General features: G+C 44.2%; 1 protein-coding gene across 1 annotated transcript; it reads left to right on the plus strand.

The window, feature by feature from the left end:
• The first annotated feature begins 10,427 nt into the window (after window positions 1-10,427).
• Window positions 10,428-11,466, plus strand: LOC147455737 (polyubiquitin 11). Its single transcript, XM_086514426.1, has one exon. It carries the CDS (start codon window positions 10,549-10,551, stop codon window positions 11,236-11,238), a length of 690 nt encoding a protein of 229 aa, XP_086370552.1. The 5' UTR covers window positions 10,428-10,548; the 3' UTR covers window positions 11,239-11,466.
• The last annotated feature ends 222 nt before the right edge of the window (window positions 11,467-11,688 follow it).

The following is an 11,688-nucleotide window of genomic DNA, read 5'->3' on the forward strand; positions in this document are numbered from 1 at the left end:
GGTAGATCTATAATTGAAGATATTGTTGAGATTATGATATAAGTGAATAGTACAACTAAGAAAATCAAATATTGAGGGGTCTAAAAAATATGTACATGTCAAATATAAATAATATAAGTGGAAAAAAATATAAAGGGGTCAAAAGAAATCTCTCTCATTATGAGGCTACCATAAAAAGATAAATATTTTTGGTGTTCTAATTTTTTAGAAAAAAAAAACAAAATAGATGTAGGAAGGAAAAAATCACAATAGTGAAAAAATATACACATAAATAAAACTAGTTTTTTTGGATTTTTGTTGAGGTGGAGTTACACCAAATATAAGAGAAGCTTACATGAAAATATTTCTATATGGAATAAAGAATATGAAAAATGGTAAGAAAAATTGTGGTAATGGTGAGGCAATGTACAGAGCATAAATAACACACACCTAGGTAGAAATATTTAAATAAATACCAAAATAATTATGAAAAAATCTTTTATTTAGGCCCTATATACAAAAAAATATTTACGTACGCATGGGCCATAATATACTTATATTTTTTATATTTTTTATTTTTTGGCTCAACTAGCCCAATGACTAGCTAATTGAGGGTTTTTTAAGAAGATATGGGAAAAGTCCCGTGACTCACGCACGCCTATGTACAGTGAAATGGTAGGGATAGCCACAGTGTTTGGGTGATTTTGGTAGGGTGAGGTAACTCACTGTGGCAATTACAAAGAGCCGAAAAACGGCTATCAACATAAGAGGTAAACCACTCCTTGTTTGGCGACACATGAAGTGATGCCCCTGAGTCTATAATCCAGTCACTCAGTGCATTTCCATCAGATGTTGTAAGAAGAGTTGAGTCCATTGTATTCTTCAAGAAGTAGATGTCTCCTGACACTAGACTGTCATCCTCTGCAACAATGTTTGTCACATTTATTTCTTGGATCTTCACTGAGGACTTGTTCTTCTCACCATGGTCTTCAGCTTTCTCTTTGCCTTTTTCTGCTTTCCATTCTCTGCAGTCTCTTTTCATGTGACCCTTCTTGCCACAATGGTAGCATTCTATGTCACTCTTGCCTTTAGCACTGCGGGACTTGCTACGAGACTGATTCCTCTTTCCACCTTTGTACTTTTCTTTGGTCCTTCCCCTGACAACTAAGGCTGTTCCTTTGCCTTTGTCCATTGTCTTTCTATTGGTTTCTTCAGTAAGCAGACTTCCTTCTACACCTGCTATGTTCAAACCATCTGGAGGTGCACAATTACTCAAAGCTGTGTGAAAAGTGTCCCAACTTTCTGGCAATGTGATCAACAGGAACATAGCTCTAACAGGTTCATCAAACTTGACACCTTGAGCTGACAACTGACTATAGATTGTGTTGAATTCATTCAGATGATTGGACATAGGTGTCCCTTCTTTCATCTTCAAGTCAACAAGCTTCTTAAGCCAGTATTCCTGTGAAGCTGCACTTTGCTTCTCATAAAGATCACTCAGCTTTAACCATGCTTGATAAGCCGACATCTCGTCTGCTACATTGAAGTAAACGCTTTCTGCCAAAGTCAGCATAATGGTAGAAAGTGCCAATTCATCCATTTCGTTCCATTCATCTTCGTCCATATCTTCTGGTTTTATCCCCTTGAGCTTTATAGGTTTTATCTGCTTCTTTTGTACCAACACGTGCCAAATCTGCTGCTTCCACAATGGAAAATTGGTTCCATCCAGCTTCTTGATATTGTAAAGAGCAGTGTCCTGTGATCCAGCCATAGCTACGCTTCACAGTAGTTTACTTTTCTGGGAAAAATTCGGCAGAGTTTCCCCTGTAAACTGACCTCTGAACCAATATCAACCTGTCAAATGAACCAAGAAAGCTTCAGATTCTGCATAAATTTCGGCAGAGTCTCCTTTGTAAAATGGCTCTGGTGTACTCAAAAACAGACCAAAAAACAGCTCAAAAAACACTGTCTCTCTGACACTGTAAGCTGTGGGTAAACCTGTCCTGCACCTGTACTGTCTCTCACTGTCCTGCCACTGTCCTGTAAGCATAGACTGCGACAATGCCTCAACTGTAGTAAAGCAAAGATGCAATCCCAACTGTCTAACTCACAGTCAATACATCCTAGCTGCCTATCTAAGGGTGCTCGAGGGATCGCTCCAAGACCTGTATCACCGAAAGGATCTCAACATTCGAGAATCCCCCAACTCAATAAAACCCTCAACAAAAACTGCAGTAAATCTGACAGTACATAGACTTCCCACAAAGTCATACATCCACAAATTTTCCACTGTATGATGTAACCGCTGCGGCGGTTGTTTGTTGCGTGACTCACAGCCAACAAACCCTCAACAGACATACATCATCTCTGACAATACATCCCATGTGGAAGTACTTGCAATGTGGAATATCAAGCAGCAAACACAAGCTACCTGATGAACTAGTGGATGTTGCCTACAGTCTGTGTGTAGATGCGCCTGTGTCGTATGTGACACGCCTCCAAGAATTGTGAGCCGTCCTTTGATGTGTAGACAGCCACAAATCAGCACTCTGGGAGTGTCGATATCCTCAGCCCCTACAATCGTAGGCCGAAAACCCCAAATTTGCAGAGTCGGATCTGCACCCGTCGAGACCACGTAGTCGAAAATGGCCTGTGCAAACCTTTGTCGAAGCCGAACGGTGGCCGAGATGACCTTAGAATGAAATTCTGACAACACCAAGCCCTTCGATATTTCCCACGAGATTTGGGGCCGTGTCTTCGCCTGTCGAATTTCACTCCAATCTGAGTTGGTGACTCTAGCCTCCTGCAGTGCTGCCCCGAGCCTCGATCTGAGCTCTGATACCAGTTGAAGGAGTACGAGCAGAAGTGCGACGCGAGAGAGAGTGTGAGAAGAAGAGCACGACGATATGGTGAACTCGCTCTACTGTAATGTGTAGAGCATAGTGAGTTCTTATTAGGTTTTTACAAAAGAATATGTGTACATACCTGGCGGCCCGCCCACTTACCTGGGCGACCACATTGGGCTTTATACCCCAACACGAGCCAAATAGGCCACGATCGTGCAGTTGGGGCTACAAAGGCGAGAGGCAATAGAGGAGTAGGCACAGGGGGTATAATTGGGAATCGACGTTTGTCTCTTTCTCTCTTTGCTGCACACGTAGAAAAATGAACAATCTCTCTTTGTTGCAGGCGTGCAGATCTCTCACTCCCCTCTCTCTCTAGCTGTCATGTCCCATGTGGGCTACAACAAATGAAGGAGTACGAGCGGAAGTGCGACGCGAGAGAGAGTGCGAGAAGAAGAGCACGACGATATGGTGAACTCGCTCTACTGTAATGTGTAGAGCATAGTGAGTTCTTATTAGGTTTTTACAAAAGAATATGTGTACATACCTGGCGGCCCGCCCACTTACCTGGGCGACCACATTGGGCTTTATACCCCAACAACCTCCCACTTAAAGTCCAATGTGGTACTTTAAGTGTGAGAGAAGCTACTATACAAGCTAATATACAAGAGATGTAGAGAAGTGATGTACTACCCTACACCTAACTGCTTGCGAAAATGCACAAAGCTCTCTGAGGGAAGTCCTTTTGTAAGTAGATCAGCAGGATTTTCTATGGTGTGAACTTTGACAAGCTGAAGTTGCTTATCCTCGAGCATTTCCCTGATGAAATGATACTTCACATCCACATGCTTTGTCTTTGAGTGATAAACTGGATTGGGAGCCAATTGTATAGCACTTTGACTATCACAATATAACACAGGCATCTCTTCTTTGATTCCCAAATCTGTTACTAGTCGATTAAGCCAAATTGATTCTTTGCATGCCTCTGATGCTGCAACATATTCAGCCTCTGTAGTAGACTGAGTAACACAATCTTGTAATCTAGAACGCCATGATACTGCTCCACCAGCCAATGTAAAGACATACCCTGACGTAGACCTTCGGTTGTCTAAGTCACCTGCATAATCTGAGTCTGTAAAACCCTTTACACTTAGCTCCTGACTCCCATAGCATATACACATACTCTTTGTAGCTTTCAGGTATCTCAATATTCCTTTCACTGCCTCCCAATGTTTCTTGCCTGGGTTTGACATGTATCGACTTACTACTCCCACTGCAAATGCAATGTCTGGGCGAGTAGCAATCATTGCATACATCAAACTACCCACTGCAGACACATATGGAATCTTATCCATTTCAGTCTGTTCTTCCTCAGACACAGGACAATCTTGTTTGCTAAGTTTCACATATGGTGGCAATGGAACACTCAATGCCTTTCCCTTCTCCATATTGAAACGTTGCAAAACCTTGTCAATATACTCTGCTTGAGATAACCAAATCAACTTCTTTGATCTGTCTCTCTCAATGCGCATACCAAGTAGATGACTTGCCTCACCCATGTCTTTCATGTCGAACGATTTTGCCATCTTTGACTTCAAAGCTGAAATTTCTTCCAAGTGCTTGCCAACAATCAACATGTCATCCACACACAAAATAAGGATCAACCAACTACCATCCTTAGCCTTCTTTGTATATAGACAGTGATCGAACTCACTACGTTTGTAGCCTTGAGAAAGCATAAACTTGTGGAATTTATGGTACCATGCCCTCGGTGATTGTTTTAAGCCATAGAGACTCTTTAACAACTGGCATACCCAATCTTCCTTGCCTTTCTCAACAAACCCTTCTGGCTGCTGCATGTAAATTTCCACATCTAAATCACCATGCAAGAACGCTTTCTTGACATCCATTTGGTGCAACACCAAATCTAATATGGCAACCAATGCAAGAAAGCATCTCAATGTAGTCATCTTGACCACCGGAGAGAAGACTTCCTCAAAGTCAATGCCTTGTTCTTGCTTAAAGCCCTTGGCAACAAGCCTTGCTTTGTACTTTGGCTGACTATCACAAGCGGTGATCTTATACCTGTAAACCCATTTACAGGGTAGAGCCTTTTTGCCCCGTGGTAATTTAACTAGCTTCCATGTCTGGTTTTTATGCAGAGCTGTCATCTCTGACTGCATGGCCAATTGCCAATTCCCGGTGTCCTTCATTTGCACTGCTTCCTTGTAACATGAAGGCTCATTGCAATCAGTCAACATGACATAGTTCATAGATGGAACAAACCTATTTGGAGGTCGCGTGACACGTCCTGATCTACGCACAATAGGTGGCTCAGGCTCAGCCACAACCTGTGGTTCCACTCTATCCTGTCCTTGCTCCTCTTGAGCCCTGACATTTTGTCTTGCACGTGCAGGTCCATCTTCTTGGAAGACAACTCTTCTAATCTCCTCAACCCTCTCTGGTTTAGAATGATATTTGGATTCATTAAAGTGAACATCATTGCTGCGGACAACCTTTCTGGATTCGGGATCCCAAAGTCTGTACCCCATCTCACCAGAATTACCATAGCCTAGAAAGATGCACTTTCTACTCTTTGGCTCAAGTTTGTTCCTAAATTCCTTTGGAACGTGAGTGTATGCCTCACAGCCAAAGACTCTGAGATGCTTGTATGAGGGCATTTTGCCTGACCATACCATCTCTGGCACTGAATCCTTCTGCAAAACCTTGCTAGGAGATCTATTTACAAGATGAACAGCTGTTGATGCAGCTTCAGCCCAAAACCCATTTGGCAGCTGTGCATTAGACAACATACTTCTGACCTTCTCTTGTATGGTCCTATTCATCCTCTCAGCAACACCATTTTGAGGAGGATTGTAAGGAGCAGTAAGTTCACGTTTTATACCTTTTGACTCACAAAAGTCCTTAAAGGCCTTTGAAACATACTCTCCACCATTGTCAGTGCGTAAGCATTTAAGCTTCTTGCCACTCTGATTCTCCACAAGTGTCACAAACGTTTTGAAAACACTAAACGCTTCATCCTTGTGCTTGAGAAAGTAAACCCATACTTTCCTCGAGTAATCATCTATAAATGTCATAAAGTAAGAAGCTCCCCCTAGAGATAGGTTAGGCATAGGTCCACACAAATCACTATGAACAAGTGCCAACTGTGTATCTCTTCTACTGCTTCTATGCTTATGTGGCTGCTGTGTTTGCTTACCATATAGACAATGTTCACAGAATTCAAAATCATTAAATGAAAAGCCAGGAAAATAACCAGAACGAGACAAGATTTCCATTCCCTTCTTGGACATATGTCCTAACCGGCTATGCCACAAAGAAACGTTCGGCTGCTCGGTTAAATTGATTACATTTTTAGAGACATTTGATACATAAATCATGTAAAGTCCTCCAGACTTTACTCCATGTGCTACTGTCATAGAACCCTTGGATATCTTCCACATGTTCTGTCCAAAAATGGTGACGTAGCCAGCATCATCAAGTAAACCTGTGCTGATCAAGCTCTTTGTAATTGCGGGAACATGTCTCACATTCTTCAACGTGAAAGAAGAGCCATTCTGAAACTTCAATTGAACATCTCCAACACCTAAGATCTCACATGTCTACCCATTGCCTAGCCGAACATGATCTTTAGTGGTCACATAAGAGGTAAACCACTCTTTGTTTGGAGACACATGAAGTGATTCCCCTGAGTCTATAATCCAGTCACTCAGTGCATTTCCATCAGATGCTGTAAGAAGAGCTGAGTCCATTGTATTCTTCAAGAAGTAGATGTCTCCTGATACTAGACTGTCATCCTCTGCAACAGTGTTTGCCACATTTATTTCTTGAATCTTCACTGAGGACTTGTTCTTCTCACCATGGTCTTCAGCTTTCTCTTTGCCTTTTTCTGCTTTCCATTCTCTGCAGTCTCTTTTCATGTGACCCTTCTTGCCACAATGGTAGCATTCTATGTCACTCTTGCCTTTAGCACTGCGGGACTTGCTACGAGATTGATTCCTCTTTCCACCTTTGTACTTTTCTTTGGTCCTTCCCCTGACAACTAAGGCTGTTCCTTTGCCTTTGTCCATTGTCTTTCTATTGGTTTCTTCAGTAAGCAGACTTCCTTCTACACCTGCTATGTTCAAACCATCGGAGGTGCAAAATTACTCAAAGCTGTGCGAAAAGTGTCCCAACTTTCCGGCAATGTGATCAACAGGAACATAGCTCTAACAGGTTCATCAAACTTGACACCTTGAGCTGACAACTGACTATAGATTGTGTTGAATTCATTCAGATGATTGGACATAGGTGTCCCTTCTTTCATCTTCAAGTCAACAAGCTTCTTAAGCCAGTATTCCTGTGAAGCTGCACTTTGCTTCTCATAAAGATCACTCAGCTTTAACCATGCTTGATAAGCCGACATCTCGTCTGCTACATTGAAGTAAACGCTTTCTGCCAAAGTCAGCATAATGGTAGAAAGTGCCAATTCATCCATTTCGTTCCATTCATCTTCGTCCATATCTTCTGGTTTTATCCCCTTGAGCTTTATAGGTTTTATCTGCTTCTTTTGTACCAACACGTGCCAAATCTGCTTCTTCCACAATGGGAAATTGGTTCCATCCAGCTTCTTGATATTGTAAAGAGCAGTGTCCCGTGATCCAGCCATAGCTACGCTTCACAGTAGTTTACTTTTCTGGGAAAAATTCGGCAGAGTTTCCCCTGTAAACTGACCTCTGAACCAATATCAACCTGTCAAATGAACCACGAAAGCTTCAGATTCTGCAGAAATTTCGGCAGAGTCTCCTTTGTAAAATGGCTCTGGTGTACTAAAAACAGACCAAAAAACAGCTCAAAAAACACTGTCTCTCTGACACTGTAAGCTGCAGGTAAACCTGTCCTGCACCTGTACTGTCTCTCACTGTCCTGTCACTGTCCTGTAAGCATAGACTGTGACAATGCCTCAACGGCAGTAAAGCAAAGATGCAATCCCAACTGTCTAACTCACAGTCAATACATCCTAGCTGCCTATCTAAGGGTGCTCGAGGGATCGCTCCAAGACCTGTATCACCGAAAGGATCTCAACATTCGAGAATCCCCCAGCTCAATAAAACCTCACTCGACCCTCAACAAAGGCTGCAGTAAATCTGACAGTACATAGACTTCCCACAAAGTGATACATCCACAAATTTCCCACTGTATGCTGTAACCGCTGCGGCGGTTGTTTGCTGGCGTGACTCACAGCCAGCAAACCCTCAACAGGCATACATCATCTCTGACAATACATCCCATGTGGAAGTACCTGCAATGTCAGGATGAAATCTGGAATATCAAGCAGCAAACACAAGCTACCTGATGAACTAGTGGATGTCGCCTACAGACTGTGTGTAGATGCGCCCATGTCGTATGTGACACGCCTCCAAGAACTGTGAGCCGTCCTTCGATGTGTAGACAGCCACAAATCAACACTCTGGGAGTGTCGATATCCTCAGCATCTGCAGTCATAGGCCGAAAACCCCAAATTTGCAGAGTCGGATCTGCACCCGTTGAGACCACGTAGTCGAAAATGGCCTGCGCAGACCTTTGTCGAAGCCGAACGGTGGCCGAGATGACCTCAAAATGAAATTCTGACGACACCAAGGCCTTCAGTTTCTCCCACGAGATTTGGGGCCGTGTCTTCGCCTGTCGAATTTCACTCCAATCTGAGTTGGTGACTCTAGCCTCCTGCAGTGCTGCCCCGAGCCTCGATCTGAGCTCTAATACCAGTTGAAGGAGTACGAGCGGAAGTGTGACGCGAGAGAGAGTGCGAGAAGAAGAGCACGACGATATGGTGAACTCGCGCTACTGTAATGTGTAGAGCATAGTGAGTTCTTAATAGGTTTTTACAAAAGAATATGTGTACATACCAGGCGGCCCGCCCACTTACCTGGGCGACCACATTGGGCTTTATACCCCAACAACAAAGAAGCATGGATAGAGAGTTGCGGTAGGGATTGATATGCTCTCTCTCTCTCTCTCTCTCTCTCTCTCTCTATGTGTGTGCGAGAGCCTCGTGCGGCTAGTAGCCAATGTAGCAAGGAAAGGGTGCCCATGAGGCGCCGGGGCCGGGGGGGAAACGCAAGGCTGCCCATCGAGGCAAGGACAAGGGAGGGAAGGAGCATGGACTGTCAACGATGGTGATGGCAATGGCGATGCGCTGTGTAGAGGGACAAAGCAACAGGACAAGCCTAAAATTCTCAGATTCTCTCAGAGTATCAAGGGAAATTAATTGAGCATTAGTAACCATCATGCTTTGTGTGATAAAGTTACAACTTAGCCAGTCTTCAATCCTTGCAAGGAGTGTTTTCTAAGCTCTATCTTTGTAATGAGTGTCTTCTCTTTCAACCAACCACCTATTGGCAACTCCATTATTTTATTCCGCTCGATTTCTTTTGGTGCAACAAATCACCTTTGTCGATGCCATTCAAAAATTCCAAGGCATCAAGGCGCAAATTGAACTCAGAAAGCCAAGAGTTTAACTCTAATTGTGTTCAGTTAACCAACTTACCTAGTCTGTTCAAATGGCTGTCGTATACCGTTTTTTTTAATAAATGACTCCTCTTTTGCAGCCACGCAGGCGCATGTACTACGCGTCACATTCCCCTACACTCCCTACTGGGTCGTTTGTTATTACATTCAATAGCACACCAGATTCCTTCGAATCTCACCCCTTCCTCCACCATTCGCTTACACTTTAAGATAAAAGTTATGGAACTAGATTTCGAACTCAAACCATGGGCAACTCCAGCCGTGAGTCTTACCTCGTAACCACATGAGCCAACACGTTTAGCTGCGCAATTCACGTCTCCCAAAATTCTAGAAAAAATTGTTCTCAGCGCGTACCAGCGCCGAAGCAGCACCCCCGCCTATTGCTCCCTCGTGTGACCTGAACTGGACTACTGCTGCCTCGTGCGACCCCTGTTGCCCTTCCCTCCCTCCTAGTGCGACATCTCAGATTCTGCTTACTCCCCTCCCCGAATCTCACTTGATTTGCCTTGTTTTTTGATTTAACTCTAGCAGGTACTCCCTACTACTGGCTCGTCTACTGGTTTATTCATTTGTGGTAAGATTCTTTTGAATATAAGATTCTTCCAAATCTTAGGTGTTCGGAACGCATCCTCCTCAACACGCACCCTGTAAACAGGGATGGAGGAATCGAACACATACGTGCATAAAAGTCTACTTTATTAAATCTATTGTAGATCACAAGCCCTTCTTCTCTCGTGTATTGAGGAGACTCCTCGTTACATTTACCAAAAAAAAAAAATTCCCCCCCCCCCCCCCCCCCCCCCCCCCCCCCCCCAAATCCTTGCCATGCCTTTGGCCCCCCTGTTCCGCCTCCTGTTTGCGAGAGCGCGTCCCCCCCAACCCGCTTTCTGCTTGCGCGAGCTCCCCTCACCTGCTTGCACAATCGAATTCCGGTTTGCCAAGAGTGTATCATGTCAGATTCGATTTCTTTTTTTATTTTTTTCCAGCTGGACCCTACTCAACCAATCAAAAAATTGTAGAAAGCCTTTTGGGGCAGGTTGAGCCACGCGCGAGACGGCACCTACCCTAATACCACGTGTGAAACCGACTTCGACCACAAGAAGATATCGTAAAGAGAAGCCCTTCTCATTTCTTGTGTCATTGTCCTCATCTCCTTCTTCTGCCAGCGTTTTGCCCTCCTGAGTCCTCCATCGCCAACATGCAGATCTTCGTCAAGACCCTAACCGGCAAGACCATCACCCTTGAGGTCGAAAGCTCTGACACCATCGACAATGTCAAGACCAAGATCCAAGACAAGGAAGGCATCCCCCCCGATCAGCAGCGTCTTATCTTTGCCGGCAAGCAGCTTGAAGATGGCCGCACCCTCGCCGACTACAACATCCAGAAGGAGTCCACCCTCCATCTTGTCCTCCGTCTGCGTGGTGGGATGCAAATCTTCGTCAAAACCCTCACTGGAAAGACCATCACCCTCGAAGTTGAGAGCTCCGACACCATTGACAACGTGAAGACCAAGATCCAGGATAAGGAGGGCATCCCCCCCGACCAGCAGCGCCTGATCTTTGCCGGGAAGCAGCTGGAGGATGGCCGCACCCTTGCAGACTACAACATCCAGAAGGAGTCTACCCTCCACCTTGTGCTTCGTCTGCGTGGAGGGATGCAGATCTTTGTGAAAACACTGACCGGTAAGACCATAACCCTGGAAGTTGAGAGTTCTGACACCATTGACAATGTGAAGACCAAGATCCAGGACAAGGAGGGGATTCCTCCAGACCAGCAGCGACTGATCTTTGCTGGAAAGCAGCTTGAGGATGGCCGCACCTTGGCGGACTATAACATCCAGAAGGAGTCCACTCTTCACCTTGTGCTTCGCCTCCGTGGTGGGCAGTAAAAGCTTTTGCTGCGCTAGAGGGGGTTGAACTATGGTATTTTGGTTGGAAAGGCTTTGTTTGTCCGGGCGCCTATGGGTCCTGTGCTTTCTGCTTTTCGAGTACTTGATTAGACTGTTGTTTTTCCTTCAATAAAAGCTCTCTTTGCTGATGAATCTTTTGTTTGATTGTATGGAGTATCTTACTTTATCCTTGACATTTTCAATTGTAATACTGTAGTGGTTTGCTGTTGTCGGTCTTTTTTCATGATTGTGAGTGTATTGTTACTATATCTACATTTATTTGAGTCTGAAGATGGTATTTTGGTCGCTAGCATTTAGGGGAGTGAACTAGTATCAAATACTGGTATAGTCTTTTCTTTTGCAGCAAGATATAGCAAAAAGTTCAGAGAGTTCTCCATTTAGTCTGTCGTGCTCTTCTGCTGATTATCTGTGGTGCTCATACGTAATGGC

Source organism: Adiantum capillus-veneris, chromosome 6 (assembly GCF_014529385.1).
Source record: "Adiantum capillus-veneris isolate H3 chromosome 6, ASM1452938v2, whole genome shotgun sequence".
In the NCBI taxonomy this organism is placed as follows: Eukaryota; Viridiplantae; Streptophyta; class Polypodiopsida; order Polypodiales; family Pteridaceae; genus Adiantum; species Adiantum capillus-veneris.

What these genes read in the sequence shown, in the direction of transcription:
- LOC147455737 (XM_086514426.1), top strand. Translation starts at nt 10,549, where the DNA reads ATGCAGATCTTCGTCAAGACCCTAACCGGCAAGACCATCACCCTTGAG.